The 14,312-nt window shown below is 29.2% G+C and overlaps 1 protein-coding gene across 1 annotated transcript; it reads left to right on the top strand.

Moving 5' to 3' along the window:
* Positions 1-3,036: 3,036 nt before the first annotated feature.
* On the top strand, positions 3,037-7,565 carry LOC120067772 (uncharacterized protein At5g41620-like). The gene is made up of 3 exons (XM_039019350.1): positions 3,037-3,722; positions 4,980-5,102; positions 5,656-7,565. Exons 1-3 carry the CDS (start codon positions 3,294-3,296, stop codon positions 7,150-7,152), a joined length of 2,049 nt encoding a protein of 682 aa, XP_038875278.1. The 5' UTR covers positions 3,037-3,293; the 3' UTR covers positions 7,153-7,565.
* Positions 7,566-14,312: the final 6,747 nt, after the last annotated feature.

The following is a 14,312-nucleotide window of genomic DNA, read 5'->3' as shown; positions in this document are numbered from 1 at the left end:
ATATATCTATAGTGCAGATAGTGCAATTGTCGGTCTTTAGTGGAGTGACCGGAAGTTAATGAAAGTTGATTTATTTAATTAAACGAGTTTAATCAATTTATCAAGTACCATTGAAGTTTTAATCTATAGATCCATAAGGTCTCCTATACAGCTTAACTAGGATTATTGAGGATTAAATTAATTTTGGATTAGTTTGAATTGTTCAAATTAATTGAAGAATTTAATTATATATGATATAATTAAAGGTTGTTTTTAAATATAGAAAAATAAACCAAAATATGGAAAAATATGGAAAAATTTTAGAACTATCAATGATAGATGCCGATAGACTTTTGTCAGTGTTTATCAGTGATATTGATAGGCACTGATAGAAGTCTATCAATGTCTATCAGCGTCTATCGTTGATAATTCGAAAAATTTGTTATATCTTGTAAATATTTTCAACAGATTTATCATTTGAAATAATTTTTCAATAACTAGTCTAAATTAATTATATGTGATATAATTAACATAATGTATTTGATACATTATAGTATAAAATTTATTGGGATGATATAAATATTTGAATATAATTCAAATATTAATTATCTGAATTGGATTCATATAATTGTATTTAATGTAAATTTGATTAATATTAGATGCTATAGATTATCAAGAGAATGCCAAACTATGGCTTATATTATATTTGAAAAAAATATAAACTATGGGTTATATGTTATATTCGATATAACATACAGTATAATGTATAATATATGATAAGTTGGTTATCATATATTATATTTAATTTGATTTTTAAATTAAATTAAACAAGGGAGTTACGAAAATAACTCTCCCCTATTTTCTCTTATTAACAATTGTTGGAGTGGGAGGTTTTTTATTAAGTTCTTGTTCTTCTTTGGTTAACGCAGAAAAGTCCATGAGATTTTTCCTCAACGTACGATTCCTAGAAGTTTTTCCTCTATTATCGTTTTTTTCCTCTACCAAAGTTACAAGCAAGACCCACAACTCTTGCTCATATTTTCACCCTAAGGAGAATACGGAGATCTCACTATTGGTGGTGTCCAACCAAATAGAGATTTGGTATTGCTGCGTTTTTTGGATGTTCGTAATCTGAAGTTTGTTCAAGACCAATCAAGAGAAAATTCGTGGAGAGTGGTGACTTCAAAGGTTAGTGTTACAAAACCCTGATTTTCTCTTCTCCTCTATTTAGCGTGTTATAAGTTTATTGAAAAATGCATATTTTGTTCTCTGTGATTTTCGTACTATGTAAAAAACTAAACTTGGAACACGATTTCACTTTCGCTTCGGACCTCATAGTCCTTTTACTCACTTCATTCAAAAGTTTTATAATATTGACCAATAAATTAAAGATTCAAATCTCCATAATTGCATATCGCTTGAAGATGATTTAATATTAATCCAAGCTCAATACATCATATTATTTTGCGTCAAGGCCTATTTTACTTTGAATTTTTTTCCTAAAAAAAAGTTTTTGGTTTTGAACAGCATAGCAAGGTTGAATTACTATATTAATTTTTGAATTTCCAAATTCGTGTTTAAAGTTTTTTTAATTTTTAGAAGAGATGAATAGATCTTTCAAATTTTAATTTTATGCTTGAAAGATCCGCAAACTTAAAAAATCTCTAACATATGAATGATTTTTCATTCTCGTATATAATAGATTACTAACGTAATTAAAATTCGGAAAAAAAAGGTAAATCTAAAAAACCCGATATGTAAAAATGAAATTGAAACCGTTGACCATGCTGTTTTCTCATGTAAAAGAGCAAAATTAGTATGGAGTTTAGCTGACAAAAAGGTTGTTTTAACTGAACGACTTCAATCATAGCTTCATAGACAAATGGTTAGCTATTGACTCTTCCTATTCTATCACTTGCTTCGAAATTATAGCAATAACTTGTTGGGCATTATGGAGTGATAGGAGCAATATCAATCATAACAAGGACATCCTACTTATAATATTAAAGAGACTCATTAAACATTTTTTAAACTTCAAAAGTTAAAGGTCCTGTTTGATCATCATATGATTTTTTGTTTTTAAAAAATTCAGTTTATTTTTTTCACATTTTCGTACATTGATTTACATATTTTTTAAGTACAATGGTTGAATTCTAAGCTAGATTCAAAAAACAATAACGAGTAATAAAAGCTACATTTTTTTTTTAATTTTCATAATTTTGCTTGGTTTTTTAAATCGTTAGTAAAAAATGGATAATAAATGAAAAAATTTAGAGTCGTAAGTAGTATTTATAAATCTAATTTTTAAAACTAAAAATCAAATGATTATCTAATAAGATAAATACAAAATTCATAAATTTAAACTACAATGGAGAAGGAAGCCACCCAAATTGAGAAGGTAAACATTTGTATATGTCAAAAGTAACTTTGTTTTAAGGTTAAAAAAAATATACAAAAGAAAGTATATACAAGATTTAAAACATTAAACTTTGTTTGTTGGGACAGTTCTAGAAGAGGATGGCAGTTAATTTGTAAGAATGTTTGAAGACATTTATGACACATGATCGATCAAATCACCAATCTCAATGCTAATTAAATTCAACGGTCCTGATGAAAGATGTACTTTCATCAAAAGCAAACCCAACACGCCACAATGAGGAATCAAGTAAAACTCCTTCTTTTTCCCCTTTTCTTTTTGGGTTTTCATATTTAATTATCATTAATTAGCTTAACTAAATCATACCTTTTTCTCAAGTTTAAGATTAATCAAATCCTAAAACCTCTGTCAGAATGAGAAACAAAGAAGGCAAAAGCAAGTGAACAAGTCCACGTGACAGTCTGCAGTAATTCCACTGAAGTTGCCAGTTTTTTTTTTTTATTCCTTTTGTTGTTATTTATGAAGATCTTGTTTAAAAATCCAATCTTGGCAAGAAGGAAGGAACTTCTTGTACTAATTGAGAAGATAATCGTTGAAAGAGAGCATTTTTTTAAAAAATATATATAAAATTTTAATAAATAATCGCGGGTGACCCCAGCTAGATGCTCAACAGGTAATCCAAAAACTTTTTCCATCAAACTTTTTAGGCTACCACGGAAATAGCTTCAGATCAGATCACAGCCCAAGGTTCAGTAGAAGGCTGGCAAGTGAAAAAGAAAAGAAATTTAAACCAAAAAAGAAAAAATGAAACCCCACCTGAAAAAACAAAACCTTTGCTGAAAATTCTTAAACCCCAGAAAAAAAAATTTAGGGCCAAAAAAAGGGGATGGATGAGAGAGAAAAGAGAAGAAGAGAAGGGTTTTTTTAAGAGGGGAAAATGGAAAAAGGGGAAGGGAAGAGTGGGGAAGGGGGAGCAGAAAAGGAGGAAAATTTGGGAAAAAAGTTAAGGAGAGAGGTTTTGATTGGGAAAAGATGTGGACCTTGCACTCCAGTGCCTTCATGGAGGATTTGGGCTCCTCCTCCTCAAGAGACCATCATTAACCAAACAGACCCTTTTTACCATAATTCTTGTTTTTCTTCTTCTATCTCTGCCAGAAAGCTAGCGGCTGCTCTTTGGGAGTTTCATCAATACCTTCCACTTCCTAAAATGCACAGAGCTTCCAATAATGGCGTTTCTAATGGTGCTCCTGCTGATTCAAGGCTTATCCGCCGCCGCTACTTTCATCATCATCATCACTCTCATAAGGATAAAACCCTTGACCTTTCCAATTTTCTTGGTGATCCTTGCCCCAGCTCTCCTGAACAGGTCTGATTTTTTGTTTTTACTTTCAAACTTTGATTCTTGTTGCTGTTTTTGATTTGGGGTTTTGGATTTGTGCCTGTTTTTTCTACATTATGCATTTGCTTAACAATCCCAACCCTTCTAGGGTAAAATTTGGGGATATATGTTCTGTTTTCTTTGTATTTTCTTTTTGGTGATGATTGAGTATTACAAACAGAAGGCATTCTAAAACCAAGCTGGTTCCCTTGTTTTGTGCATAATGTTTCTGAACTGTGGAATGATTGGTTTCCTTTCGGTTTCTTAATTGCTCCCTTTTATGATGTTCCTTCTCTGTTTCCTATTGAGATTTGGCTACAGTACCATTTCCTACAGGGCATCTTTCTTTTTGAGTGGAAAGATCAGCTTTGATCAAATGTGTTTGTGGCAAGATGTTTATTTCTAGCTGGTCTGTGGTTAATGTGGTTGTTTATTTCAATGGGGTTTAAACAGGTTATGGTATTGGGGGTCTGGTTCAGTGCACTTTAACCTATCTCTTTTGGCTCATGCTTAAGAATCTGTATGTAACTAAACTTTGTTTTTGATCTTTTATAACCTCAGTTGGAGGTTCTTTCATGTAATTTTGCTCGTTTGTTCGTAATTTTTTTCATCTTCTGCATCTTAGTTCTCATTGGTTTACCATCTGTTGTCTCTCTTGCTCGTTAAAGAGGAGCAATTTTATCTTCCAGTTGCCATTTTTCTGCAGTTGATATTCTCAGTTTTCATCTTTGCGCTTTTTGAATTACTACAATTTTAAGTGCCTAATGTCGATTGAGCTATGCTTAGCATAAACTAGCTTGTTGCATAGTGTAAACTCGTGTTTTCGTTACACTTTTCGCTGTGTCACTTAACAATTTACTGGATTCATTTATCTTCCTTTCATTCCTCTTTGGGGTCTGTTTGGATTAACTTTCCAAGTGCTTGAAAACCCATTTTTTAAGCATTCGAAAAGTCATTACAAACAGCCCCCAATCACCTTCCTCCCAATATTGTACATATAAAAGTTGCAACGAACTATTTGGTTAAGATTTTCATTTAGTTGGATAAATTTCTATCCCCTTTATTCGAATGCTCAAATGAACAAAGTTGATCTAATCAGTTGCATCGATTTATTATTACTATTATTTCTATTCATGATTGGATCTTAACCTTTATGACAACCAGGCCGGTAGTTTTTTGTTTTTCTTCCTTCTTTTTGTTTGCCTTTTTTTCTATTTTCTTATTATACATAACTTCCAATGGCAGCCAGCAAGTGCAAGCAGTTTAAGGAGGCATGTCGCTGCATCATTATTGCAACATCATCAATCAATTGAAAGGAACAATCAAGCTCTTCAGCCCGTATCTCCAAGCTATGGAAGCTCCATGGAGGTACAAATTTTTCTCTCTTTTCCACATTTATTGACTAAATTTTTTCCCATTTGATTTTCATGGTACTATGCCTTTTCATGTAAAGAATTTGGTTCATAGGACAAATAAGATAGTGATTTGAAATCCTTTTCAAGTCAAGGAGGTGTATAGTGAATGTTAGGCTGTTCTATTTAAACCGGTAGCATAGCGTGAGAACTAACCAAAATGAGCTTTCTTTAAAAACTTTGAACATGATCATAACTGATACGATTGGTTCTTGAATTGCACTACCTCTCTGCATAATGTATGCCAAACCATGAACGAGGGAGTATGATATTTCCTTGTGTATTCTTGCTTGTGTTTGGTTTAAAAAAGCCATCATCTAAGTTGGTTGGTTGTTATTGCACCAATATGTTTAGTAAAGGCTTGTGTTCCAAAATGGCCAAAGCTCCAACAATCCACCATCATTCAAGAACCCGGCTTGTCATTGGTTATCCTCTGTAGTCTGTCGGTTCTTCTTCAATCTGAGCTTCAATATCTTTTGTATGACATATTGAAACCTCTTTTCTTGCAGGTGGCACCTTATAACCCCGCAATGACTCCTACTAGTTCTTTGGACTTCAAGGGAAGAATGGGTGAATCACATTATAGTCTTAAGACATCCACGGAACTGCTAAAAGTATTAAACCGAATCTGGAGTTTGGAAGAGCAACATGCGTCGAATATAGCTTTGATAAAAGCATTGAAAACAGAACTCGACCATGCTCATGTCAAGATGAAAGAGCTGCTTCGACAGCGGCAAGCTGATCGCCATGAGATGGATGATTTAATAAAGGAAATTGCAGAAGACAAACTTGTTAGAAAAAACAAGGAAGAAGATCGTATCAAGGCTGCAATTCAGTCCGTCAGAGATGAGCTTGAAAACGAGAGGAAGTTGAGGAAACGATCAGAGAGCCTACATAGGAAGTTTGCAAGGGATCTTTCTGAGACGAAATCTTCTCTTGTAAATGCCCTAAATGAGATGGAAAGAGAGAAAAAGTCTAGGATGCTATTAGAAGATCTCTGTGATGAATTCGCCAAGGGTATAAATCACTATGAGAACCTGGTGCATTGCTTGAAACCGAAATCTGACAGGATCACCGCTGGAAGAGCCGACCGTGATGGTTTAATTCTCCATATTTCGGAAGCTTGGCTTGATGAAAGGATGCAGATGCAGCAAGAAAACAATGAGACCAACATCGGGAAGTCTGTTGTGGAGAAACTACAACTTGAAATAGAGAGCTTTCTTGAAGCGAAACGAAACGATGCCAATGATAGCAAGAATGACCAATTGTTAAGAGATCGCCGGAATTCACTTGAGTCAGTCCCAATGAATGAGGCTGCCAGTGCGCCTCAAGCTGGGGACGATGAAGATTCTCAAGATAGTGATTCACATTGTTTTGAGTTAAACAAGCCAAATAACAGCAATACGATGACTCATGAAAACGAGAATGCACAAGATCATGTTGACGAAACAGGAAAATCAAGCGACGTGCAAAGGAAACTTGGGTCTCATGAGAGGTCAAAAAGCCGCACTCCGTCCAGCTTGCAAGTAAGGTTTGAAGAACAAATGGCATGGGCGAGGTCTTGTATTGGAAACAAGAAGGCCCAGTTAGTGAACATAGAACAAGGAAAACCCGAAGTGTTGCTTCCTGAAGCAAACAAACCTTGCAAGACCGAGAACTGTCAAGACGCTGATGGTGGAAGTAACGAGAGAAGAAACAATCACCATCCGATCCACGGTCCGAACTCAAGCCACATGCTGGACAATCTTATCAGAAATCAACTCTCATTGAAGGATGGAGACAATGTGCATCCTGAAGATACTTATGGTGAGGCCTCCTGCAGCAACTCAGGGTGGAGGAATCAAGCAAGTCCGGTGAGACAGTGGACAGTAGCAGCCCCAGAGATCAACATGACACAATCGTCGTCATTGAAATTGCCTCCTGGACTAAAGGAGAACACTCTGCACGCAAAGCTTCTTGAAGCAAGGTCGAAGGGGACTCGATCACGGTTAAAACTTTTCAAGTGATTTGTTTATACAACTGAGGTAGGGAGTGTGGAGAGTTTGGTTAATCTGGTGGTTTCTTAGCCTTGCTGGTGTAGGATACTACCTTTTTGAGTACTTTGGTGATATCACTCTCTTTTTGAATCCTTATTATGGTATCTCAATATAGTACAGTTTTACCTTCCACTTCAGCAACTGTAAGGATTGGTATATTAGTTGGAGCAGCAAGTGTAATGTTATTACCTTTTCTTTTATATATAATTGCACAATTTAGATGGAGATCAAGACCCTTAAAAGAAATTTTGTATTAATATACCCTTGGGGTGAAGGGGGATGGAGAAGATTTATGGTCTTTTTCCTTTTTGTGCAAATTGTAAAAACCATTCCTAAAATATGGTTGTAGTTGTAATTATACCCTCAAGTTTTTAAGGTTTAAATCCTATTTTGGCCCTTGAACTTTGAAACTTGTTCTATTTTAGTCTCCAAACTTTTAAAAACATCTATTTTAGTCCTTGAGTTTTTAAAAAGTGTTTATTTTGATTCATGCTATTAAGATTTTGTTAACTCTTAAATAAAATGATGAGATGACTTATATTTTAGATTAGGGGTGTTCAAAATAGAATAAGATTCAAAGTTCATAGACCAAAATAAGATTTAAACCAACTTTTAATTGTAAAAAAATTGACCCACCAAACTTATACATCGATTAAATTGGACTCTTAAACTTATATAATTGAGGAAATTGTGATAATTGTATAAGTTTAAGGGTCAACTTTTATCATTTAGAGGTCCAACTTCTATAACAATTGTAAGTTTGAGGGTCAAATTTTAACGATCATAAAAGTTTGAATGTGTAATTGCAATTACTACTATATTTCTGAGTCGTTTTGCAATTAGCTCTTTTTTCTCTCAAAAATTAAAATAATTATAATAATAATAAAACAACTAGTAGTTTAGGGGTAGGGTGGGGCTTTATCGTGCATATATAATTGGATGTGTTTATTAGAGCTTGTTCTTGGAAGGTCACATTAAATAGGGGTTGAAACCAAACTTTTCTTAGTGGCAATAAATGGTATTTGAAAACCAAACGTTTCCTTGGTAATAATAAATGGTATAGATTAGATTGGATTAAGTGAGATCTACCTTATATTACTTTTTAAATTCTATTCATTTTGCGGATTATTGAGTGATAATTTCTAGTACTATGGTAATATCAAAAACTTTTCATATTACCTCAATTCATCGTATGTCACAAGAGTAGCATAAATTAATATAATTAATAAATTATTTAATGACGTATCAAATAAAAAAATGGAAGGAACTAGTACAACAATTATAGTGAGGATGAAGAATCGAACCTTAACCCTTTAGAGAGAAAAATAGTTCCAAGTACCATTAACTGATTTTTCTATATTGATTTGTACATTATTTTACCAAATAAACTAATATCTATTTTACATACTTTATTCAATAAATCGATTTAACTTCAAACTTTTAATCTCATCGATTTGAACTCTTAACGTGTGATGTAATTGATAATTTCAGTTAAGTTTTCATTTTTCTTTATATATTTGAACAAGACTTTACATTTTTTAATTAACACTCCGATTGATAACAATTTTATTTTTAGTTTTTAGTCTTTAGTTTTTGAAATTTATGTTTATTTCCATTCAATTTTCTAATTATAGTTTTCACACTTTCTAAAGAAACAACTAAACTTCTAGCTAAATTCTAATAACATAAACACATTTTTGGAAACTACTTTTTTTAATTTTAAAACTTAGTTTGATTTTTGAAAGCTTGATAGAAGGTAGATGACAAAACATGAAAACTTATAAATAGAAGTAGTGTTTATAAACTTAAGGCTCATTTGGTAATCATATGATTTTTAGTTTTTTGTTTTTGAAAATTAAGCATATACACACTACTCCTACCTCCAAATTTCTTTTTTAATTATCTACTTTCTACCACTTAAATTTTGAAGACTAAAAAAATAATTTTTAAAATTTGGCTAAAAATTCAATCATGATATTTAAGAAAGATGTCAATGCTCAATTTTCTAAAATTAAAAAAAAAAAAAAAAAAAAAAAAAAAAAAAAAACATAATCGCTATCAAAATAGATTTTTTCTTTTTTTCTTTTTTGTTTTTTTTGAGAAAAAAAACTTCGGGCTTATCACTTATAAATCAAGAGTGAAGAAATGAATGGCGGCAAGAACCATATATTATACAAGAAATGGTTGGATTTTGTGACATTGGGAATCCACCCCTCCAAATTTAGCATGCTCTATACTTACCAAATACCGCCAAAACATGACAAAATTAATGATAATAATAAAATAATCTAAAAAACTTGTATTAATTCAATAACTCAAACTAAATGATAAAATCAAGTTGATTCAATAAAATGTGGATAAGAATATACTATATGAACATCGGTAAAATGACTAGTCAAAATAAGCAACTTGGTTGTGTGGAAGTTTGAAAAATTACAAAATTTTACAATACATTAGGCTAATAAAGTAATATATTAGGGCACAAATTCAAACATATTGGTTTGGATCTATTGTATTAATTTTTTAACATTATATATATATATATAATTTATTTCTTTTCATTAGAGAGAAGATTTGGTATTTGTGTTTTCATTCAAGTATAAAGCTAGTCCTTAGACTTTAGTCAATAAAAATCAATTTCATCCATGTAATTTATAATTGATAATGATTTACTGCTTGAATTTTAATGTCTAACGGTTTAGTCCTTTGTGATAGTTTGTAATTTGTAATGATTTAAACCCTATTGTTAAGAATTTTGTTGGGTCTCTAAAATTTGTGTTGAATAAGACTATAAACCTTAAATAGTGTTTAACAAGTCTTATACTTTTAGTTTTTTATTTTGTGTCCAATAGAATATTAACCTATTTTATTTTTTATTTTAAAAAAATTCAAATCTCTATTTTTTTTACGTTTAAGGTTGACATAAAAAAAAGTTCATTTTATATCAAATAAACTATTGATTTTTAAAAATTTTAAATATGTCACAAACATCTTATTAGACACAGTTAGAACAAGATATTCAAAGATCAATATCAATAGAGCATTTTAAAATTTAAGAATCGATAGACAATTGAAAATTCAAGAACCTAACAACAATTTTTTTTAAAAAAGTTCAAAGTGTAAAATAGATACAAGCTTACAACTTAAAATACTAAAAACTTAATTAACCTATTTTTTAATAGATTGTTTAATAGTAACTAGATGTAGGTGCCTCTTTTAATTTGTTGATGCACTATAAATGTTTACATGAACAAAGGGTTGGAAAGTATATGAAGTAGGTTTATGAGTAAATTTAGATTCTAGTTAAATGACTAATGAAAAAGGAAAAAGACTAAAATATTTTTTCATTCAAAATGTAGATGTATATATTTTATTGAGTAGATTATGAATTATTTACAATGAAGATGTCTATGATATATATACAAAAACAAAGAATCAAATAAGAAAACAACTAAAATTAGCTTAATTCGCATAATTTATATATGGTAACACAAAATAAGAGATTTAATCAATACAGTACTAGCAAAAAAATAATAATAAATTAAAACAAACACTTAAATATTAAGGATCAAAATATAATTAGTCAGGTGATCATAGTCGATTTGAATTTATCAATTTTGGAGTCAATTGAGAACTAAGTCAAACCAATAATTTTATAAATAAGAGATCAAAACCAATGAATTTGGTTTTCGATTTTTTGTTTTTTTGTTTTTTCTTCTATATTTTTATTTTATTTCCACTTTTATGTGTGAATTGGTTCTTTTTGTTAGCAAACATTAACATTGAGTCTATTCTTTTTTTTTTTATAAATTGAAATTTGAAGGGCAATTTTTAAATATAAAAAAATAAAACAAAATATTTACAAAATGTAGCAAAACTTTAAAGCTATCAATGATAGATGCTATCAGTGTCTATCAGTGTCTATCAATATCACTAATAGATCAACGTCTATTATTGATAATTCTAAAATTTTGTTATATTTTGTAAATATTTTCCACAATTTTACCATTTGAAATAATTTCCTAAATTTAAATGTATTTTCTTGAAACTTTTTTAAATAAAAAATATACCATGACCATAATAATCAACATTTTTTTCTTTTCTAAATAACAAAAATATATACATCGTAATAATTAAAATATTAAAAGATTTTCAAGGTATATACATACACCGTTGATTCAATTTTTAATTGGTTTTTTAAACCAAAAATCGATCCGAACCAATACTTTTTGTTTTCTCTAAATACAAATCAATATGTTTAATTATGTTTTCTCTAAATACAAATCAATATGTTTAATTTATACTAGAAAAAAGAACTAAATTATTTAATTAGTTTAGATTGGTTTGATTTTCCATTTTTTGTTGCACTATGGAGATGGGACTTAGACCTATCAAATGATATATTCTTATAATATTCCATTTATAGGATATATTGATTAATACTTATTTTTTTAATTAAAAAGATTAAAAATGAATAAGGAACATTTTTTACATAGAATTTAATCACTAAAAAGAGATTATCCAACTAAATATTCGAATTCTCGAATTAGAGGGTGGAATATATATATATATATATCCTCATTTTTATGTTCAAATTATGTCATCAAGTACATCGTACATATTCAAAAATGTGTTTAATACTCTCGAAATTAATGACACTTAATATTCTCAAAATTAAATTAGCTAACTCAAGTTTGCTAGTTAATTAGATAGCTCGACTTAATTATATTGGACCTATTTTCCTCACTTATTAAAGTATTGTACAACTTATTGGTTATTCACTTTAAAATTGCACAACAATTATGTGTGATGAAAAGAACATTTTAGTTAAGAACATAGTACATGTAAATTATTTTGAACTTGCTTAAACAAGTGCTACACTTAATTGAGCCAAATTTGTGAGCAATCGAATATTGTAAATTTTAAAGGAAAAAAAAAAAGATTTTTAGTACTTTGATTTTATATCTAATTTTCTTTTAATCTCTAAATATCAAAATAGTAATAGTTTTAAAAGATGTCCGATCTGATTAATAAGTGGGTAGCACTTATCAATGAAGCCCTATCGATTAGTATTACGCGGAAAAAAAATCACGATTTGATGATATAACACAGGGTCTTAATCCTTAATATAATTCAATTTCAAAGTGTCATTTTTATCCTTGAAGTTGAGTTTTAATTCAAAATATAACTTAACCTTGTTATGAAGTATTTCACATTAATCTTTATTACTTAAATTAAAGTAATTATGAAATAAATTTTTTTAAATTACTTTAAATAGTTTGAGAAAATAATCAAAGTTATATAATTTTAAATTAACTAAAAAACAATAACATTATATATTAAATGTGAATTTTAATTTTAAAAAAATTGATATTAAAAGTATAAATCATGAAAGAAAAATTATTTCAAATGGTAAATCAATTAAAAAATATTTACAATATATAAACAAATTTTAGAACTACCAATGATAAACGTTTGATAGACATTGATAGACTTTTATCAATGTCATCTATCAATGTCTATCAACATTTATCATTGATAGTTCTAAAATTTTACTATATTTTGTAAATATTTTAATTTATTTTTCTATATTTAAAAACAATCCATCATTAAACTTAAAAAATTAAATTAAATCTACTAATCTCTCGACTTCTAGTACTTATTTAAAAAAAAACAATAGATAAAATCTAAATAGTGATAAAACCCTAATCTTAAAGATAAAATTGTATCAATTTGAAAGGAACTAAATTAGTATAAAAAATAAAAACTAACATAAAGTGATAGTTAGATATAAACTAAGGGTGCTTTTTGAATACATTATCAAATATTTAATTTAAAAATAAGTTATTTTGAAAAAAAAAAAATCGAATGTTTAATAACCATAAAAAAATAACTTTGCCAATATATTTTAGTCAATTTTTTTTTTTCAGAAGCATATAAATAAAAAATAATTTTTTAAATAATATTTTATTATCTCAAGTGAATCCTAACGGATGGTAAGAGTATTTTTTCTTAAATTTAATGTGGAACAATACATGCGATAATAAGATCACTTTGGATTTATGACGATATTTTGAATGGTATAATTTGGCTACTATTCAACCTCTAAAACTTCTAAAATTGTTAGCATCTTCATTAAATTTTCAAAATACACATTAGCCAAAGTATAAATGTTTGTACCCTATAAAATTGTTACAATCCTATTCAAATTTGTTACAACAAATTCTTGTATCTAAACTAAGAATTTTAACATCCATCTAAACCCAAATGATCTCGATGATGAATAATATAATTTTTTTTTTTAAAAAAAAACTAGTACAATATTGCAGCATATAAGAGATTACTAGGTCTTGTTCAATAGTCCCATGATGTTTGCAATTTCCCCATGAATAATTGCAGTCCTGCACTTGACCCTTAAGATAAATATTATTTTAAAAAATGTAATTCCGAAAATTTAAAAAAAAAAAAAAAGATTGGAAAATGAAATCCTCAATAAAGAGGCAAGTAACCCTGCTCAAATAAATTTCCAAAAAAAACATGGTCAAATAGATAGGGTTGCAATACACAAACATTAAATCCAACCAATCTGCAAAAGGAGTTCCAATGTTATAGGACATCCACTATATTAATGGCCTGGAATGAGCTATGTCACTATTAATCCAAGTAATAAAAATATTACATTATCCAAAGGCAACTTTAATTCCCCATACAAACATATGAAAATTACTTCAGCAAGACTAGAATTTACCTAACAAGTTAATTCTTTCTTTTGGAAAAAAAAATCCTAACAAAAACTTGATATTTATGAAAACAATCAAAAGAAATTGGCTTCTGTTTTAAAAATAATAATAATAATAAATAACTCATAAACTTTCATCAAAGGTATTTTGGATTTTGATTTTGATTATGCTACCAAAACAATCCAAACAAACTTTTAATCAAGAACTAAAACTTGTTTTCTTGCTAATTTTTTCCACATGTTAAACAATTCTTTTGACTTCCTAGCCAAATTCAAAAAAACAAAGATGAGAGAATTTTGAAATTACCTGTTAAGGATATTTTCAACCTACTTGATTAGATTTTTTAAAAGAAAAAGAGGATTGTTTAAAAGGAAGAAATTATGAGATGAG

The sequence above is a fragment of the Benincasa hispida genome, chromosome 12, assembly GCF_009727055.1.
Source record: "Benincasa hispida cultivar B227 chromosome 12, ASM972705v1, whole genome shotgun sequence".
Taxonomy (NCBI): Eukaryota; Viridiplantae; Streptophyta; class Magnoliopsida; order Cucurbitales; family Cucurbitaceae; genus Benincasa; species Benincasa hispida.
Note: the sequence above shows the minus strand (reverse complement) of the source record. Positions and strands in the feature narration are given on the sequence as shown.